The sequence below is a fragment of the Eriocheir sinensis genome, chromosome 38 (genome assembly GCF_024679095.1).
Source record: "Eriocheir sinensis breed Jianghai 21 chromosome 38, ASM2467909v1, whole genome shotgun sequence".
Lineage (NCBI taxonomy): Eukaryota > Metazoa > Arthropoda > Malacostraca > Decapoda > Varunidae > Eriocheir > Eriocheir sinensis.
The window spans coordinates 2,608,280-2,629,443 of record NC_066546.1 but is presented as its reverse complement, the minus strand read 5'-3'; the positions used below and the strand labels follow the sequence as shown (position 1 = coordinate 2,629,443).

Genomic DNA, 21,164 nt, shown 5'->3' with positions numbered 1-21,164 from the left:
TTCCTCCAAGTCTGTGACCAACTCTTGAGACATATTCATATCCATGCATACAAATGTAGATTATACTATGTAGCCTACTATTAGAAAATGAAAGCAGATTGGCAATCTGAGTTATGAAATTCTTTCCACATCGATTTGAAGTCCGAAAAAAATAGTTTTGAGATACAGCTAAAGGCTTTTTATTCAAACATCTTATATTTCCTCCTCCCGCCATTTAATGATAACATTCTTACAAATTAAGTTTTATTGACTAAATTAACTCTATATAACACAAATAATAGGCATAATTATATATACAATTGTTAATTTCATAGTCACCAAGGTGGTGTCAAAATTCCATGAGCTCCAGCCTCATATATATTCATCACTAGTCTGTTCACTTAAGCTAGATTCCTGGCGCCTGGGCAGGTTGGAAAGCTTGCAGTTGATTGGCTGCTCCGCTCTCCCGCTAAAGCCCCACAAGCGACAATGACTCCCGGCGCCCTCCCGACATCAGACCACGCGCTGCCAGTTTTGGAATGTCGCGCTGCCAGACGTACGTAACGACCATCGTAAGTCCATCCCCTTGAGTGCCGACCATAGTCGATGTCGAAACGACGTTGTTACGACGTCGTTGAGATGGACATCCGACGGTCGTAGCTTATTCGCGACGGGTGACAGATATCGGGGAGGCCCCCGATTGTTTTGAAAATGTCCAAAATTGTCGGCGTGCGGCCCGACGGTAGGAGGCGTGGTCTGAGTCGGGAGAGCGCCGGGAGTCATTGTCGTGAATGTGTGACTCGGGCTTAACACTCATGTCGGACCACATCTTGCATGCTCGAGTGAGACATGTTTTTTTATTATTTGCCATAGCTCAACTCATATACGAGCTATATATATATATATATATATATATATATATATATATATATATATATATATATATATATATATATATATATATATATATATATATATATATATATATATATATATATATATACTTTAGTCGACACCATCAGACTCAGCCGTGACTGTAGAATCAAGATTTATTTTAAAAACTCGACAAAACAAATAAGAAAATGGTATTACGATGAGTTGAACTGTGAAGATGTTAAAAATGTTTATAACATGTTTTAATTATGCTCACTATTTTAAACAGTTGTTCATTGACTGCAGAAATATATTATTACATGACGTAGGGAAATCTCTCATGAACACGATAGTGTGATCAGAATGCAGATGAAGCTCCACATATTGAAAACACAGGGTTGTTTATAGCAACATGTCACTCGCCCCAACCATCATGGCGCGCGACACTCATTTTTTTTAACATCATCATACAGGGTGTCTCGAGCGCCGTGATGGTTGGGGCGAGTGAAATGTTACTATAAATAACTCTGTGTTTTCAATACGTAGAGCTTTAACTGCATTCTGATCACACTAACGTGTTCATAAGAAATTTTCCTACGTCATGTAATTATACATTTCTGCAGTCAATGAACAACTGTTGAAAACAGTGAGCATAAATAAAACATGTTATAAACATTTTTTTAACATCTTCACGGTTCAACCCATCGTAATACCATTTTCTTATTTGTTTTGTCGAGTTTTTAAAATACATCTTGATTCTACAGTCACTGCTGAGTCTGATGGTGTCAACCAAAACTGGCTAGCTCGTATATGAGTTGAGCTATGGCATATAATAAAGAAACATGTCTCACTCGAGCATGCAAGATGTGGTCCGACATGAGTGTTAGTGGGAGAGCGGAGCAGCCAATCAGCCTAGGCGCCAGGAATCTAGCTTAAGTGAACAGACTATAGTGGCCTGATCTTTTTCCGGCAGGCAAAATGACATTTTGATCACCCTCAATAGTGTTGTGCAGGTGGCAATGGAACAGGGCGAACAAAATGTCAATCAGGAATGGAGCTTGCAGTTGAAAGTAGCACATGAGATGGTGGTGGAGGAGTGGATGGTGGTACAGGTAGTGGTGGTTGTGTAGGTGGTGATGTAGAGGTAGATGGAGGAGGTGGTGGAGGAGTGGATGGTGGTACAGGCAGTGGTACGTGGTTGTGTAGGTGGTGATGTAGAGGTAGATGGAGGGGGAGGAGGTGGTACAGGCAGTGGTGGTTGTGTAGGTGGTGATGTAGAGGTAGATGGAGGGGGAGGAGGTGGTGGAGGAGTGGATGGTGGTGCAGGTAGTGGTGGTTGTGTAGATGGTGATGTAGAGGTAGATAGAGGAGGAGGAGGTGGCTTGCCCTTATATTGTAACCGCGCTTCATGGCCTCCCCGGAGAACTTCAAGACACCACGGACTTGATGGTGCACCTCTTCCAGCCGTTCCTCTAGCTGATGTAGAAAACTGGAGGCGTCCCATGGGAGGCCTTCCCCAGGAGGCCTTCCTGTCAGTAGGTCCACCGGCAATCACAGCTCACGTCCAAACATCAGCTTTGCCGGTGAATACCCCTTAGTCTCGTGGGCGGCAGAGGAGGTCATGTCAGGTCAGGTCAGGCGGCCATGAGGAGCGCAGGCAGCTTCTGATCCCATGAAGACTGGTCATTGTTGCACTGCTTGGCCAACGCCTGGCCCAACGTCCGATTAAACCTTTCCACAATTCCATCTGACTGTGGGTGCAGAGAGGTGGTCCGAGTCTTCTTAATACCCAGGAGCTTGCAGCACTCAGCAAGGACTGTGACTCAAAATTCCTTCCCTGGTCGGAATGGAGCTCGTTAGGCACACTGAAGCGACAGAAGAACTCCTCCACCAATACCTTAGCGATGGTAGTGGCTTCCTGGTCAGGGATGGCGTAGGCTTCCGGCCACTTGGTGAAGTAATCCATTGTGACGCAGATGTACCTATTTCCGTTAAATGCGTCAGAGGCAAGGGTCCTGCTATATCCACTGCCACCCGTTCCATGGGGGCTCCAACCTGGTATTGTTGCAATGGGGCACGGTGACGCTTCTTGGGGCCCTTCTTTGCACAGCACACCTCACACGCGTGACACCATTCTTCCATGTCCTTCCTCATGCCAACCCAGTAGAACCTTTGGCGCAGGCGACTCAGTGTCTTCTTTACCCCAAGGTGTCCGCTGGTGATGCTGTCGTGCATTTCTTTCAAGACGCCTTCCTGAGACTTCATAGGTAGCACCGTGGACCAGTAGTGGTCAAGACCATCATGAGAAACCCAGCGTCGCTGCAACACCCCGTCGTCTATCCGAAGAGTGTCCCACTGAGTCCAGTAATTCTTGGTGGTAGGGCTTTCTCTCGAGATTACTTCCCACCCAGGTCGCATTGACGACTGACTCAGCCACTCCATAATTGGTCTCAGATCTCGGTCCTCCCGCTGCAGTTTTCCCAAGTCTTCCCATGGCACCTCCGCTGTCTGTTCCACTGTAGTGCGGCGGCACATATTCTGGACGCTTTCCCTCTGGAGGCAATGTTGACACTCAGGTAGGCAGGGGCGCCGGCTCAAGCTGTCCGCGTTACCGTGTGTTAGTCCAGATCGGTGCACAATAGTATAGTGATGCTGCTCTAGTTTACCTATCCAGCGAGCAAGCTGGCCCTCAGGGTTTTTCAGTGACTTCAGCCACCGCAATGCAGCGTGATCCGTGCGGATGGTGAAAGTTGCACCGTACAGGTAAGCATGGAAAAAGTCAAGGCTCTTGACTACTGCCAGGAGTTCTTTCCGGGTCACGCAATAGTTTTTCTCGGCTGGAGTGAGCTTCTTGCTGAAGTAGGCCACAACCCGTTCCATGTCGGCACATGCCTGGGACAGCACTCCACCAATCCCCTCATCACTGGCATCACAATCCAGTATAAAAGGCTTAGAGGGGTCTGGGTAGGTGAGTACGGGCGAGCTGATGAGGGCCTCCTTGAGCTTCTCAAAGGCAACCTGAGTTTCCGCTGTCCACTCAAACTTGCACCCCTTCTTCGTCAGGAGGTGCAGTGGTGCAGCAATCATAGCGAAGCCTTTCACAAACCTGCGGTAGTATGAGCACAACCCGAGGAAGCTCCGCAGCTCCTTCACGTTGGTGGGTGTCGGCCAGTCCCTTACCGCAGCCACCTTCTCAGGATCAGTGCGTACTCCAGCCTCTCTCACGATGTGTCCCAAGTATTGGACCTCCCTTTGGAATAGGCAGCATTTCTTCGGGCTGAGCTTAAGGTGTGCAGCTCTAAACCGTGCGAAAACTTCTGATAGCCTTTCCATCTCCTGCTCGAAGGTCTGGCCAAAGACAATCACATCGTCGAGGTAGATGAGTGCCGTCTTCCATTGAAGTCCCTCCAGCACCCTCTCCATCAGCCGCTCGAACGTGGCCGGCGCGTTGCACAGGCCAAAGAGCGTGACCTTAAACTGCCACAGGCCTTGACCGTAGGAGAAGGCTGTTTTCTCTTTGTTCTGCTCCGACATTTTGACTTGGTGATACCCAGACTTCATATCTAGCGTTGAAACCACTTGGAGTCCACCAAAGTCGAGCTTGTCGTTGATCTATGGGAGTGGGTATAAATCCTTGATGGTGAGATCGTTGAGGGCTCGGTAGTCCATGCAGCACCTGAGAGAACCATCCTTTTTCCTGACGAGCACTACAGCAGACGCCCATGGGCTCGATTAACCCCTGTTGCCAGAGATCATCCATCTCCTTGCGACAAGCTGGTGCCATCCTTCGAGGAGCTTGCTTCACTGGGAGTTGGCTACCTGTGTTGATGTGGTGCTCTACCAGTCCTTACACCCCAAGTCCAGGTCTCCTGTGGAAAACACATCTGCATTCCTCACGAGAAGCTCCCTGAGCTGTTCACTTGGGGCTCCTCCAGACACTGGGAGTTCCTGGCAAACAGGTCATGCAGGTAGTTGGGCAGCTCCTCCTGAGGCTTCATCAGGGTTCTCTTGCAGACACAAGTTCTCGGTTCCTGGTCAATCTTTTGGCACAACCCCACCATGGTCCCTTGTTTTCTTTTCTTTGGGCTGAAGGAGACATTGGCCACGATGACAGGCACTTCCCTTGCAGCAGGGTCTACTAAAGTACTGCCTGCAATCACCTCGTTTTCTACTTGGCCTGCCGCCTGACCGTGCCCCGCGGGGCGCGGGCGGAGCTTTGCCCCCTCCCCCCTGCTCGCTCCTTCCGGAGTCTTCCAGAGGCCCATGCACCCCAGAGGAATTAAGCTTCCAGCACAACAATAATTTGATTCTTACTGAATATCAATTTACTTTTTTTCATATTGATTTCTTATTGCTTGGCACTAATTTGTTGGACCTGATTTATTGTAGCTGTCTATCATCTACTATTTCTTATTCCCACCACTTTCCTCTGCCTTAGATGTGTCCTTGTTACTGATCGACCAACTTGTATTTTTTCTTCACAGCAAAGCAAGCAGCTCAGCATGCAACAAAACTAAAATAAAGTCCACAGTACCACTTCCCCGCAAAGAACAGTTTCCCATGTGGGGGATGTGGTTCATCTGTGGGGGAGCTCCACACACTCAGCCCTTTTCAACAGTCCAAGGCTCTTCGTCTCATCAACTCCTTTCCTCTTACCTCTTCCTCTTCTTCCTCTTGAACTCTACCACAGTGTTCCATCTCTTTCTATCTTCTATCAATATTTCCATGCTGACTGCTCTTTTGAACTTGCTAAGTGCATTCCTCCACCCCTTCTGTGGCCCCACTGCACACAACTTACTACTCTAGCTACTGCAAATTAATGTATCATCACTACTTTCTCTAGTAAACTCTGGAACAGCCCTCCTTTGTCTGTATTTCCACTATTTGAATGCTTTCAAAAGGGGAGTATCCAGACACATCTCCAACCGAATTTGACTCTCCATTTTGGAATCTCCTTCAATCTTTTTTGTGGAAGGCATACACATTTTTTTCTCATTTTGTTTCTCCCAAGAGCTCCTCTTTTGCTGCAAAATAAATAAGTGGGAGGAAGGGCGAGTGTTGCAGCAAGGGAGAGCATGAACAGGAGGATTTGGAGGCTTCTGCCATGGCCACCCCCTCCAGGGCATCACAGCAACACATGAGGAGATAGAAATTGTTTTTATTCCAGTACAAAGATATAACACTTTCTCTGCACAATAGTTTAGTCAGACTTTACATGGGACACAAGGAAGGTATGATCTCATAGCACTCAAGATATTACAAAATAGATTAGTTTAGGTTTGTGTAGAGGCTCATCCTAACCAGTGCTATAAATAGATCAGTGTAAGCCTAGAAGGATGAATACTTCCCTGCACAGAACATGCTCACAGAGGCGCTAAAGCTACTTGTTTGGACTACTGAGAGCGGCTGCCTCAAGAGGAAACCGACACATGGATTTACATCAAAGCAACACTTTTAACGAGTGCATGACTTCAGGTTTAACATGGAAGCAACTTTTCTAGGGTTTCCTACTACTGCTACTACTACTATAACTACTACTACTACTACTACTACTACTATACTACTACTACTACTACTACTACTACAACAGGAACCCACTGTCATTCCACAGGGTTGTGTTCCCTAGAAAATAGTCAAATAACGAACCTATTTTCCCAGTGTTATTTATAAATAAGGAAGGATTAGGTTCCTGACTGCCTTGACTCAAGAAAAATCCAATAAAAAGGAAAATTACTAATATTTTTAATGCCTCTAGGAGGTACCTGGCAGCTGCTTTGTGGGACTCCCTTCACCTGGACCACGCTCAAGTGAAAGTCATTTGCTGAGCCAATTGCCTGACACCGCCGCCACCTTGCCGTGACTTGTAGCACAATATAGTGACACAAGTCTCACAGGCCAGGGAGGTGGAGTGCAGCACCAGCCTGAGTGTCAACCTTAGGCCTGCCCACCCTCCTGGCATTTGTTGTGTTGAAGCTTCAAGCAGGATCTGCCCCAGGCTGGCTGGATTGCAGTTTTAGTAGTTTGGCCACTTCCATTGAATGGGCAAGGCCGGGGTAGCCTCCAGCCTACACAAAACTGCCTCGCACAGGACCATCAGTGACTAACAGGACCTTGGCTCTAGCCACTGGCAAGCGTAATTGTAAGTCAAAGATGGCAGGCAAGAAAATACAGCAGCAACCCTAGATATCTGAGTGTGGACAGTGGCATTTAATTTTTGCCACTGTCAAAGACATCCTGTTTTGTCCTGCCTCACTTATGGCAGCTTCAATAACAGGGTTGCCTGCAAGCTCACTAGCCAAGATAAGCTGCAGTCACTGCAGGAATGTTGTGGGGGCTGTCATTTTGGTAGTGCATCAACTGATCCAGCTGTGCAAAGTTCACACTTATATCACCAAAGTTATCTCAATAGAAAGCATAAACTAATCTTGTCAGTAGGGAGAGGAACTTTCCAGCTCCTCATCCCGCCATGCCCCCGTTACAGTGTCATTGCAAAGAAGGTAAGCCTTCACTCAAGATGGTTACGGCGATCTTTTGTCATTGTCTGACGATGGTGACCAGGGAGCCTGAACAAGTGGATGAAGGTACAGAGGACAGGAGAGGAGGCATATGGCCAGTCAGATCAGCCAGCTGGCAGCAGAGCAAAAGTATGGTATGCAATTTGAAAAGTGAAATGTCAAAATGGCAGGGACTGCATGTCAAATTAACAAAAAGTGGTATCTTTACATAAATGTTGAAAAAATGAAATGTCAAACAAGTGGATTTCCTACCCTCCTACTAGCTACTACTACCTACTACTATTTTCCTAGGTGGTTAGGGTAATTCCTGAATCCAGCATACCACACACCTGGAGGGGCAGCCTTCAACATGCATACAATCCTATGCACGGCGTTTTCCTTCAAAGTCTGTTCAGAAGTGTAGCACAAGAAACGAAGGAAGAAAACGGCCTCACCGCTGCCCCCTCCAGCGAAACACACACTAAGGCATTACACAGTGCTTGACTTGGAGAGTTCTTGTTATGTCTATATTCACATGTATGAATGTTATGCAATCCCCACAATGAGTTACTTCAAGTACAGAGCACAGGGTTTGAATTATGCTAATTTAAGAAAACTCTCTCTCTCTCTCTCTCTCTCTCTCTCTCTCTCTCTCTCTCTCTCTCTCTCTCTCTCTCTCTCTCTCTCTCTCTCTCTCTCTCTCTCTCTCTCTCTTGTATGTAAAATTATTTTGAAAGAGAGAGAGAGAGAGAGAGAGAGTGTGTGTGTGTGTGTGTGTTATCATCATCGTCATCATCATCATCACCAGCATTCAGGCCATGGAGGCTGGGTAGGTCTCTGTGCAGGGGTGGCAGAGCATGAATATTTGGTTCCCAGGAGCTCCTCTGTGGGCCAAGTGACTGGACTCCTGTAGGCACCATCCATCACTGTGCAGCCTTGTGTGTCGTGCTGCAGGAGCTGACAACCTTGCCTCACCTCTTCTCCCATGACCAAACCTGCAAGTGGAAGTGTTGGTAGTGACTGACTCTCTTCAAGGCCAGACTGAAAGAATTGGGGATTTCATCTTGTAAATGTTCAGCACTGTAGGAACATAAAATATAAACAGTCTGGAAGAGCCCACCAGGCCAATACTGGGCTGCTCCTGTACACCCAGCAACACCGAATGAACCTCCCAACCCTCAAATGTATCTAAGCTTTCTGAAGGGGTCAATCACAGTGTCCCCTGTTTCCCTCTCTTATCAGCAAGCTTGTACTCATCTACTCTATCAAATCCATTTCACAAGTAATCAAATACCACTTCCCTCAGTCTTGTTCTCATACACTATCTTCACTAAATCATCCTTATTCATCTATATTCAAACAGTCTCAGAGAACTTCGCTTCACCCACTCAGTCACTCCCCTTGCTATCACACTCACACCCAAACACTCACACATCCTCGTTGCTTCTCCATGCCAACAGTGACAGAGCACACCATCACCATCGCCATCATCATCATCAAGTTTAACGAAAGGTACTCCCATAATCTCTTATAATATCAGACAGTCAATGATACACTTCCAACTATTTCTTTCCCTTGGCTCAGCCTTTCCAATGCCAAATGCTGCCAAATCCTCTTCATCACACTGCCTTCATGTCTTCTTTAGCTCGCCTAGTGGGTGGTAACCTGGCACCTCCACCCCAACAGCTTTCTCAGTGTCTCACCATCCCCCCTCCTCTTCACATGCCCAAACCACCCCAGACTCCATACTCTCAGCACTGTACTCAGCTCCTTCAATCCACACCTTGCCACCTCCTCACAGGACACCCCATCCCTCCACATGACCCCAGCCATGTACCTCAATACTCCCATCACAGCCAACAAACACATCCTCAAACTTCTTTGTTAAGCCCCATGTCGAACAGGCACATTGCAATAGTGACCTGAAACATGCTTCAAATATTTTCCTCTGTCCTTAAGTGGAATGCTCCTATTTATAAGCAGTCCTGCTATTTCTCTTCCCTTCCTCCACTTCCCTGACTCAGCACACGACCCTCTTACACAGTGACTCACCTAGAGGAGTCTCCCGTTGATGATTTCATAGACCATTCTCCTCCTGAAGTATGGCATGTGCTCCTGGTCAAAGATGATGCGAGCACGCCTTGACAGGTACTCCGCAAACTTGCATGCAAACATTCCACAGTCCGACCCGTTCATCTGCTGCGGGATTTTCTGAAAAGTTAGAAAATGGCTGTCAGTGAACACTGAACAGGCACTGGCTGAAAATAAAATGACAACTGTGTAGAGACACTCCACATCTCTGAAAACACCATTGCACCTTCATGCCATAGTAAACCACTAAGACATCATGTCCACACACTACAGCATGAAGGTACAAATGGTAAAAATCTACTTTCCCAAATTATCACACTCCCCTAAGTGCAACCCAAGCAAGAGTAATCTATCACAGCACTCACTTCAAATAAAATTCACCTGCACTGCTAATGGGCGGGGGTTGTCCATGGGCCCCTCAAGAGAGCCTACCAGTGCTATAGGAAAAACACACACACACACACACACACACACACACACACACAAAAAAAAAAAAAAAAAGTAACCTGATGCTGATGCTGGTAACCTATAAGCACAAAGGCAGTGACAAACAATCCCAGCGCTGCTTGCCTGTAAACATAATCATATTTTTATAGCACCACTACCAGCTAGACACAGTGCATGTAACACACTGGTAGAACTTAAAATGTTACTTAGTAGGGTGAATAACACACTGGTAAAGCTAGAGAGGTTAGGGAATATGTGACTTTGGTAAGGTGAATTACGCACTAGTAAAGCTTAAGAGGTTAGGGAATATGTTCAAAATGTTCACTTGTTTCTCCACTAATTTTGATGCATCCACATGTGTCAAAATTAGTGGAGAAACAAGTGAACATTTTGAGATAAAAGTGGGCTTGAGGCAGGGGTGTGTCATGTCACCATGGTTGTTCAATATTTATATGGATGGTGTCATGAGAGAAATGAAGGGCAAAGTTGGGGAAGTTGGAGTAAAAATGTTCGCTGAGGGAAGGAAGTGGGTGCTGGATTAAATCTTATTTGCTGATGACACAGTGCTCATTGCAGAAAATGAAAGTGACCTACAAAATTTGGTCAGTGTTTTTGATAGTGTAGGTAATAGGAGAAAGCTGAAAGTAAATGTCAACAAAAGTAAAGTGATGGTTTGTGAGCAGAGTAGAAGTGAGGTTGTGGATTTTGTATGCCCATATAGAGTGGAAATTGAATGTGAAAAAGAATGCAAAATAATTTTGAATGGTGAAGAAATGGAGGAGGTCAATGAGTTTAAGTACCTTGGATCAGTTATGTCTAAGCATGGTGGTACGGAGGGAGAGATAAGAGAAAGGGCATTGCAAGGAAGAAGGGTGGTAGGGTCTTTGGGACGAATCATGAATGGCAGAAGTGTGAGCATGGAGGTAAAGAGGGATTTGAGAAATACAATAATAGTACCAACCCTCACATATGCAAGTGAAACGTGGGCCTGGAATGAAAGTCAGAGGTCTAGAGTGCAGGCAGTGGAAATGAGTTATTTGAGGAGTGCTTGTGGTATGAGTAGAATGGATGGAATGAGTAATGAAAGTGTGTATGAGCATTTTGGAATGTGTCACAGGGGTGAAGGGAAGAAGTGTGGAGTGGTGGAAGAAGTGAAGCGATAGACTTTAAAGTGGTTTGGCCACATGGAGCGAATGGAGGAGAGTAAGATGACCAGAAGGGTGTATGTGAGTGAGATAGAGGGAGGGAATGCTAGAGGACGACCTCCAGTGAAATGGAGGGATAGGGTGCAAGAGTACGTTGGGGAGAGGGGGGAAAGATCCTTGAGAAACTTTGAACAGGCAAGGAGGGAGTGTCTGGATAGAGAAAGTTGGAAACTCTTCTGCCATGGTCATCCCCTGGTGGGAGCTCCTTGGAGCAGGCGTCGATGAGATGATGATGATGATGATGATGACGGAATATGCGAGACTCCAGTAAAGTGAATATCACCGTGAGACAAAGCGAGTGTGCTTGTTACTGCAACCACACGTAGCAGTGGAATGCAGCGGCCATACCTTCTTGTTCTCCAGTTTCCAGTCACTCGTGCTGTACGGGGAACCCTTCTTGTCCTGGTGCTCTGCCTCAAGATACTCCATCAACAACTGAAAACAAGAAAAATAGTTTGAAGAAAGGAATAGTACTGATTATTCATGGAGGCACAACACTGTGTGTGCTCATGCGAGTCAGGCTCAGGTGTACGTAGACACTGCAGGATGTGGCAAGACAGACATGACGGGCTCAAGAATAAATTTAGTAGTACTAACGGATTCAGGGGCTGTGCTCCCCTGTTTTTCGCAAATAAAACTTTAACAAAGCGTTGGACAAGGATGTTATTTTGGCAGTGGATGTTTGAGACCCCGACCTAATGGGCAAAAATATGATTTGGTGTCACATGTGGATAATGAAGCACTTATAAGAGTAAATTTAGGGTAAACTTGGCGGAAAGTTAAAGGCACTGTGAGCGAGGCTAGCCCCGCCCCGCTCATCTTCTCGTGACGTTGATGTGACGTTTAGCTCTGACGTATGAGTAATCATCCATCCATCCAGCAATTATGTCTTACTGCTTCACACACACACACACACACACACACACACACACACACACACACACACACCGTAGCAATATTTAATCTACTGTAAATATGGATGTTCCTTATATGGACTATCAGTTGGGGAGAAACAGTTTTACTCGAAGGAAATTACTTATCCTTTACATGGAAAATGTGACTATTGGTAGTACATGCTGCATGTATGTAAGCGAGCAGTAGTTTCTGGCTTCATCCCTCGTTGGTTCGTCAACCTCCCCCATACCCAACCTTTCCTTCCTCACACAAGCATTCCCACCCAACCACCCAACAACACCTTTGTCGTTTATGGCATGTTATCACCTAAAGGGTGATACACTATTTGATACTGTACATACGACCGTTATCATTACGAATCTTATTACTAACGTATGTGACAAAGGTGTTGTTGGGTGGTTGGGTGAAAAGCTGGTAATAAAGTTTATTAATAATAATAATAATAATAATAATAATAATAATAATAATAATAATAATAATAATAACAACAACAATAACAACAATACCACTGGGGTCTTGTAATTCCTGTAGGGAGGGTCTTGTATTGAAAGATGTTGAGTGATGCAGAGCAGGGTCATCAGTGTAGAAGTGGATAAAACAGTTAGTTTTGGGAAGATCATTAATGAACAACAGAAATAGAGTGGGAGATAGAACAGAGCCCTGCAGAACACCACTGCTGACAGGTTAAAAGGATGAGCCGTGACCATCTACCACAGCAGAGATAGGTTGGACACAAAGAAAACTGGAGATAAAAGTACAGAATGATACCTACTTCACAACGAGCCAAATTCTGACCCATATTTCTAGTTTTTAGTCAATTTACTTAGGATGCTCAAAGCCCCAGATAACCAAGGTGTCATCAAATATGGTAATGGTACAGTTATCAGCTGATACTAAACATCAGAAACACCGGCACACAGAGATACAGCCTTCCTTCGTCTGTATTTCCTCCTGCCTATGACTTGACCTCCTTCATGGGACGAGTATCAAGACACTTTCCATCTGATATTGACCCCTCTTTTTGGCCACCCTTCTCTACTTTGTTTTATAGGAGCAGTGACTAGTGGGCTTTTTTGTTTAATATATTTTTGTCCTCGAGTTGCTTCCTTTACTTTTTTTTTTTTTACGTCTATGCCTATAGCGCCGGTAGGCTTGCTTGAGGGGCCTGGATGGTGTTTGGACCCAGCCCGTCATGGCGCAGGCAAGTGTTTATAGTGGCACCATCATCTCTTGGCTCATGCTGCCCCCCAGAACTCCTTCTTGATTCACTTGGACGGTTTCCTCTAGAGTCCGGGTTGATGGGTGGTCTTCAGGACAGCATGTGGGTAGTTTTAAGCCACTCGGCGGTGACTGAAAAATCCGAGGTGGTAGCGTGGGGATTCGAACTTGCGTCGTCCATCACGCGGCGAACGTGGGCACAGCACGCTACCACTCAGCCACCGCCTACCCTGAAGAAACTGTGAAGAAACAAAGACAAACAGAGGGATATTCAGAACGTGTCTTTACAGAACAATGTAGGTAGTGTAACAGCTCAGAGGCAATGCATTCACCACATTTATTCTTCTTTTTCTCCTCCTTTTGAGCTGTATCGCTTTGTACCGCTTCATAGGTCCTCCTCTTCTTGATTCTCTCCTCTTCTTGTTCTTCTTCCTTTTCTTTTGAGCTGCATCTCTTTATATCACTTCACAGGTCCTTCTCCTCTTGATCCTCTCTTCTTGTTCTTCTTCCTTTTCTTTTGAGCTGCATCTCTTTATACCACTTCATAGGTCCTCCTCCTCTTGATCCTCTCTTCTTGTTCTTCTTCCTTTTCTTTTGAGCTGCATCTCTTTATATCACTTCACAGGTCCTTCTCCTCTTGATCCTCTCTTCTTCTTGTTCTTCTTCCTTTTCTTTTGAGCTGCATCTCTTTATATCACTTCACAGGTCCTTCTCCTCTTGATCCTCTCTTCTTCTTGTTCTTCTTCCTTTTCTTTTCCCTCTTCTTTTGAGCTGCACCGCTTTGTATCACTTCACAGGTCCTTCTCCTCTTGATCCTCTCTTCTTCTTGTTCTTCTTCCTTTTCTTTTCCCTCTTCTTTTGAGCTGCATCTCTTTATATCACATCACAGGTCCTCCTCCTCTTGATCCTCTCTTCTTCTTCTTCCTTTTCTTTTCCCTCTCCTTTTGAGCTGCATCTCTTTATATCACTTCACAGGTCCTCCTCCTCTTGATCCTCTCTTCTTCTTCTTCTTCCTTTTCTTTTCCCTCTCCTTTTGAGCTGCATCTCTTTATATCACTTCACAGGTCCTCCTCCTCTTGATCCTCTCTTCTTCTTCTTCTTCCTTTTCTTTTCCCTCTCCTTTTGAGCTGCATCTCTTTATATCACTTCACAGGTCCTCCTCCTCTTGATCCTCTCTTCTTCTTCCTTTTCTTTTCCCTCTCCTTTTGAGCTGCATCTCTTTATATCACTTCACAGGTCCTCCTCCTCTTGATCCTCTCTTCTTCTTGTTCTTCTTCTTCCTTTTCTTTTCCCTCTCCTTTTGATCTGCATCTCTTTATATCACTTCACAGGTCCTCCTCCTCTTGATCCTCTCTTCTTCTTGTTCTTCTTCTTCCTTTTCTTTTCCCTCTCCTTTTGATCTGCATCTCTTTATATCACTTCACAGGTCCTCCTCCTCTTGATCCTCTCTTCTCCTTCTTCTTGTTCCTTTTCTTTTCCCTCTTCTTTTGAGCTGCATCTCTTTATATCACTTCACAGGTCCTCCTCCTCTTGATCCTCTCTTCTTCTTCTTCTTCCTTTTCTTTTCCCTCTCCTTTTGAGCTGCATCTCTTTATATCACTTCACAGGTCCTTCTCCTCTTGATCCTCTCTTCTCCTTCTTCTTCTTCCTTTTCTTTTCCCTCTCCTTTTGAGCTGCATCTCTTTATATCACTTCACAGGTCCTTCTCCTCTTGATCCTCTCTTCTTATTCTTCTTCCTTTTCTTTTCCCTCTCCTTTTGAGCTGCATCTCTTTATATCACTTCACAGGTCCTTCTCCTCTTGATCCTCTCTTCTTCTTCTTCCTTTTCTTTTCCCTCTCCTTTTGAGCTGCATCTCTTTATATCACTTCACAGGTCCTTCTCCTCTTGATCCTCTCTTCTTATTCTTCTTCCTTTTCTTTTCCCTCTCCTTTTGAGCTGCATCTCTTTATATCACTTCACAGGTCCTTCTCCTCTTGATCCTCTCTTCTTCTTCTTCCTCCTTTTCTTTTCCCTCTTCTTTTGACCTGCATCTCTTTATATCACTTCACAGGTCCTCCTCCTCTTGATCCTCTCTTCTTCTTGTTCTTCTTCCTTTTAGTCGATCGGCCATTTCTGAAAAGACGACTTTTTTGGGTTCGAAATAACTACAGTTCGGGACCTATACCATGTTAATCTACAATATTTTGGGAGTTTACCTAGGGGTTCTAGGTTATGGGCACTTAGGCAACCAGTCAAAAACGTGATTGAAGTTACCTATACATTACCAAAAGATGTTTAGTGCAATTTCGATGTTCAATAACTGTCTTAGAATTTATTTACCACTTCAAATTTGGTATCAATGGAAAGAACTTGACCTGTAGAACAACTTCAATTCCCTAGTTTTTGTAATTTGGTCATTGGTGACATAACCAGGGTCAAAAAGGTCATGGGGGCCAAATCCAAGATATGCACTCTTCTCTATTTTAATCCTACCTGAGTTTTATGAAATTTCCCTTAGGGTTCAACTTTTGGGAAACAAAAGTGTATATGTATAAACAGTTTTGAAATTAGAATGAATCACCTATTGACAGTACATTATCGTAAAAACATTCAATAAAATATCGAAAAAGTGAATTTCCTAAAAAATCAGCTTTTAATCGGAGTCTTCAGCCAAGTAACAAATATCATTTCATGTAACTTAGAATAATCTGTTAGTGAATCTGAGTGATTTAAGGATTTTGAAGAATCTTGCAACAGCCAGGTTATATGGCTCCAGAAAAAAAGGAGAAAAGGAGAGTAAGCGATGAATAATGTGAATATAGTTTAATATTGTGCCCCATTACAGTCATATTAATTTCGATCCATTAGCTCAAAACCAATATTGAACTTTGTAGTCTACATGCCCTTATTTTCAAGAAGAAAAATATATACATAAAGTGAAAAATCTCGTACAGTTTTATTAATAATATTGATTAAGTATTTCGTTGTCATAATACAGGGTAAACATATTTCTCAATAGTCTCTACTCCGAATGAAGCAGGTAATGTGCCTTCTTTAACTAATAGTAATACTAACTGTAAGTGATGGAAGTGAGATTATCTGATATGCACACAAATATAGTCACAAAGATTATAGGTCAATATACATGTATTCATGTTACATACATAGATACAATAAATAATAATAACAGAATTGCATACTCAAAATTCAATTTTGAGTGCAAATATATTCTAACAATGTACTTTTCCACAATGAAATTATTATAATCATAAAGTTTTTCCACAATGAAATTAAGTAATAGTTACATAAGGGCAAGTGCAATTACATTCTACTATCTTTTAAACAATAAACTTAATCTAATCGAAAATACAGGTCTCTACTCATCGTGATCGCCAAGGAGAGATTTTGGGTTGTGACAATATTCAGCTCATCCCCCTCACAAGTGCAAAGCTCTATACAAGATAATCCTGAGACAAAGCATGGGCATTCGTTCTTGCACCGAGCTTTCTTCCCCTTGCATACACAAGCAAGACCATCGATCATCTCAGCTGCTGTGATTCCTTCGAACATTATGGGTTCAATTTCATCTTCTGTTATTTTCCAACCATACTCGAATGGGGATCCACTGATGAGTTCAGGATTTCTTGCATTGACCCATTGACGGACCTGCCACATCACTCTCAGAACATGCTGGTAAAATACTGGTTCGCACGGTGGCAACCTACACATAGCCATATCCTTTGTACTGGCCAGTTTAGTTCGAAGTCGATTTAAATCTCCATGGAGAGGTTCGTATTTTCCTGTGCCCTTATGTAACTATTACTTAATTTCATTGTGGAAAAAACTTTATGATTATAATAATTTCATTGTGGAAAAAGTACATTGTTAGGAAATAATATTTGCACTCAAAATTGAATTTTGAGTATGCAATACTGTTATTATTATTTATTGTAGCTATGTATGTACCATGAATACATGAATATTGACCTATAATCTTTGTGACTATATTTGTGTGCATATCAGATAATCTCACTTCCATCACTTACAGTTAGTATTACTATTAGTTAAAGAAGGCACATTACCTGCTTCATTCGGAGTAGAGACTATTGAGAAATATGTTTACCCTGTATTATGACAACGAAATACTTAATCAATATTATTAATAAAACTGTACGAGATTTTTCACTTTATGTATATATTTTTCTTCTTGAAAATAAGGGCATGTAGACTACAAAAAGTTCAATATTGGTTTTTGAGCTAATGGATCGGAAATTAATATGACTGTACGGGCACGACAATATTAAACTATATTCACATTATTCATCGTTTACTCTCCCTTTTCTCCTTTTTTTTTCTGGAGCCATATAACCCTGGCTGTTGCGGCGCATTCTTCAAAATCCTTAAATCACTCAGATTCACTAACAGATTATTCTAAGTTACATGAAAATGATATTTGTTACTTGGCTGAAGACTCCGCATTAAAAGCTGATTTTTTTAGGAAATTCACTTTTTTCGATATTTTTATTGAATGTTTTTTACGATAATGTACTGTCAATAGGTGATTCATTCTAATTTCAAAAACTGCCTATACATATACACTTTTGTTTCCCAAAAGTTGAACCCCAAGGGAAATTTCATAAAAACTCAGGTAGGATTAAAATAGAGAAGAGTGCATATCTTGGATTTGGCCCGTACCCATGACCTTTTGACCCCTGGTTATGTCACCAATGACCAAATTACAAAAACTAGGGAATTGAAGTTGTTCTACAGGTCAAGTTCTTTCCATTGATACCAAATTTGAAGTGGTAAATAAATTTCTAAGACAGCTATTGAACATCGGAAATTGCACGAAACATCTTTTGGTAACTTCAATCACGTTTTTGACCGGGTTGCCCAAGGGTGCCCATAACCTAGAACCCCTAGGTAAACTCCCAAAATATTGTAGATTAACATGGTATAGGTCCCGAACTGTAGTTATTTCGAACCCAAAAAAGTCGTCTTTTCAGAAATGGCCGATCGACTATTTTCTTTTCCCTCTTCTTTTGAGCTGCATCTCTTTATATCACTTCACAGGTCCTTCTCCTCTTGATCCTCTCTTCTTCTTGTTCTTCTTCCTTTTCTTTTCCCTCTCCTTTTGACCTGCATTGCTTTATATCACTTCACAGGTCCTTCTCCTCTTGATCCTCTCTTCTTCTTCTTCTTCTTCCTTTTCTTTTCCCTCTTCTTTTGACCTGCATCTCTTTATATCACATCACAGGTCCTCCTCCTCTTGATCCTCTCTTCTTCTTCTTCTTCTTCTTCTTCCTTTTCTTTTCCCTCTCCTTTTGAGCTGCATCTCTTTATATCACTTCACAGGTCCTCCTCCTCTTGATCCTCTCTTCTTCTTCCTTTTCTTTTCCCTCTTCTTTTGACCTGCATCTCTTTATATCACATCACAGGTCCTCCTCCTCTTGATCCTCTCTTCTTCTTCTTCTTCTTCTTCTTCCTTTTCTTTTCCCTCTCCTTTTGAGCTGCATCTCTTTATATCACTTCACAGGTCCTCCTCCTCTTGATCCTCTCTTCTTCTTCTTCTTCCTTTTCTTTTCCCTCTCCTTTTGAGCTGCATCGCTTTGTATCACTTCACAGGTCCTTCTCCTCTTGATCCTCTCTTCTTCTTCCTTTTCTTTTCCCTCTTCTTTTGAGCTGCATCGCTTTATATCACTTCACAGGTCCTTCTCCTCTTGATCCTCTCTTCTTCTTCTTCTTCTTCCTTTTCTTTTCCCTCTTCTTTTGAGCTGCACCGCTTTGTATCACTTCGTACATCCTGCTCCTCTTGATCCTCATTTCTGCTTTTTCTAATATATTCAAATTTTACCAATTCATTGTTCATGGCCACAACATTCCCTCCTACCTACCCAGATAGTGCCAAATCATACAACACACTTTGTGACTAGTGTGATCTACATAATAATCAATGACCTACTAAGGCTAGCAGGTCTAAAATGGTGCAAGTCGGAGACCAAAGTTAACAAAATTCTATGAGGAGTCGAGCTTCATCAACAAAAGTGAGACTGTCTGGCACACAGGGAACACTTAATGAACAGCTTCTTCTCTTTTTTCTTCTTTGTTTATGGTTCATCTCCTCCCAGTCTTGAGGTTGGACTTGCAATGACCCTCCTCCATCTTGCTCATTCGAACGCTAATCCTTCCCCTATTTCCAACACTTTGAAGTCTTGTTGCACTGCTCCTCTTCATGTTCTAAGGGCCGCTCTCACAGTCACTTCATTTGTTTTGATCATTACCAATGGGGGCGATCGACGCTATAGTTTTCCACGTGAAACTGGCCGAAGGGGTAGTGGCGGCTGCAGAGGAAGCGAGAGGTGTTGAGTTTGTGTGCCAAGGTGCGGGGCTAGGCTAACCCCGCAGCCGCCACTACCCCATCGGCCAGTTTTACGTGGAAATACTATAGTGGTGATGACAGCCATTGGTAACGATCAAAACAAACAAAACGACTGTGAAAGCAGCCCATAGTCTGAACAGCACAAGAAGAAACCATGACCTCATCCATCCATCAAATTCCTGAGCTTTAAGGCCAAAGCAAGATGAACAATGCCTGCAACACACTGCTGCATACAAAGGGATACAGAAGACGAAGCCAAATTGCATTATCAAATTTTGTTAAAGAGTTGTCTTGATGCTCCCCTCTTGAATGAGTCCAAGTCATTGAAAGGGGGAAATACAGGGTAATTAAGGCTGTTCCAGAGTTTGCTGGTGAAATGAATTAAGATACTGGATAACTCTTGCATTGAAAACGTGGACAGCAGAGAGTCAGCCTTAGTAGAAGGTTATGTGCTAAGAGGGCTCAGGAGGGGTGAGGGCATGTAGTTGGCAAGTTCAAAGGAGCAGTTAGCAAAAAAACAGCAATATTGCAAGTAAGGGAAGCATCAAGATGACAGACTATTGAAGGCTGAAAACAATCAGGACTCGATGAGTTTACGTGTTGAATGCCTGAGTGGTAGCGTGCAGGCGTGGTGAGCCTGAGGTCCTAGATTTGAGTCCCACTGATGCATTGACAATTTTTAACCATTGCCGAGTGGCAGTAAATTACCCGCATGCTGCCCAAATCTTCAATGAACACTAACTTCAGCGACTTCAGCCAAGAGGACCACTGGGGGGCAGCATGGGCCAGGCAAGAGTCATACATCACGGCAGCCACTATTAATATAATTCACCAGCGCCACTTAACAGGCTGGAGTTGTTCAAGAAACCCTTAAAAGAAGCCTGCCGGTGCTACTGACAGCACCCCCCCAAAAAAAAGTTCAGAAGAGCTGCACAAGGGACAGGAAGTGAACCTCATGTGCTAGGAGACAGACAAAGGTTACAGATATTCTACTGATGATTAAGAATGAGAAATGGACTTGAACAGGTCATATCATGCATAAATCAATAGCAAATGGACAAACAAAGTATGAGGGCAGCAGCCTAGGACTTGAAAGTCAGGGCAGACAGGACTAGGTGGAATATTAAAACATTTGTTGAGGCAGGATGGAGTACAAGGGGAGGCGGTGGCTGAGAGGTTAGCGTGCTGGTCCCGTGTCCGCCGTGTCATGGATGATATGGGTTGGAATCCACCACAATCACCTGGGATTTTTCAGTCACACTATCCACATGCTGTCCTGAAGACCACCTATCAACTCAGACTCTAGAGGAACTGTCCAAGGGAAATCAAGGATGAGCTCCAGGGCACAGCATGAGCCAAGAAAAGATGGCACCACTATAAACACTTGCCATGACAGGCTTGGGCCAACCACCAGGCTCAACCAGGATAGCCTACCAGTGCTACAGGCCAGGACATAGAAAAAAAAGAAGACATCACATACAAAGCAATGGAGAACATTATGAAAGTCTTTTAGCTTGTAGTGAACTAGCAATGGCTGGTGATGATGATGATGATGATGATGATTTTCAAAGGTGGGCAGTCT

At 43.7% G+C, this 21,164-nt stretch overlaps 1 protein-coding gene and 1 long non-coding RNA gene across 3 annotated transcripts in view; one reads left to right on the top strand and one right to left on the bottom strand.

Moving 5' to 3' along the window:
- Positions 1-5,996: 5,996 nt before the first annotated feature.
- Positions 5,997-21,164, bottom strand: part of LOC127008540 (sentrin-specific protease 1-like) — a 54,306-nt gene continuing 39,138 nt past the window's right edge. For both annotated transcript variants that reach the window (XM_050880711.1, XM_050880710.1), the window contains exons 15-17: positions 11,438-11,524; positions 9,399-9,557; positions 5,997-8,341 (exon numbers count right to left, since the gene is read on the bottom strand). In XM_050880711.1, the coding sequence (XP_050736668.1) occupies positions 9,399-9,557; positions 11,438-11,524 (246 nt within the window). In that variant the 3' untranslated portion in view covers positions 5,997-8,341. The remainder of the gene's footprint in view (positions 8,342-9,398; positions 9,558-11,437; positions 11,525-21,164) is intronic.
- On the top strand, positions 14,628-21,112 carry LOC127008542 (uncharacterized). Its single transcript, XR_007761179.1, has 3 exons — positions 14,628-14,740; positions 18,369-18,460; positions 18,912-21,112. It is a non-coding gene; the product is annotated as an uncharacterized LOC127008542 (long non-coding RNA).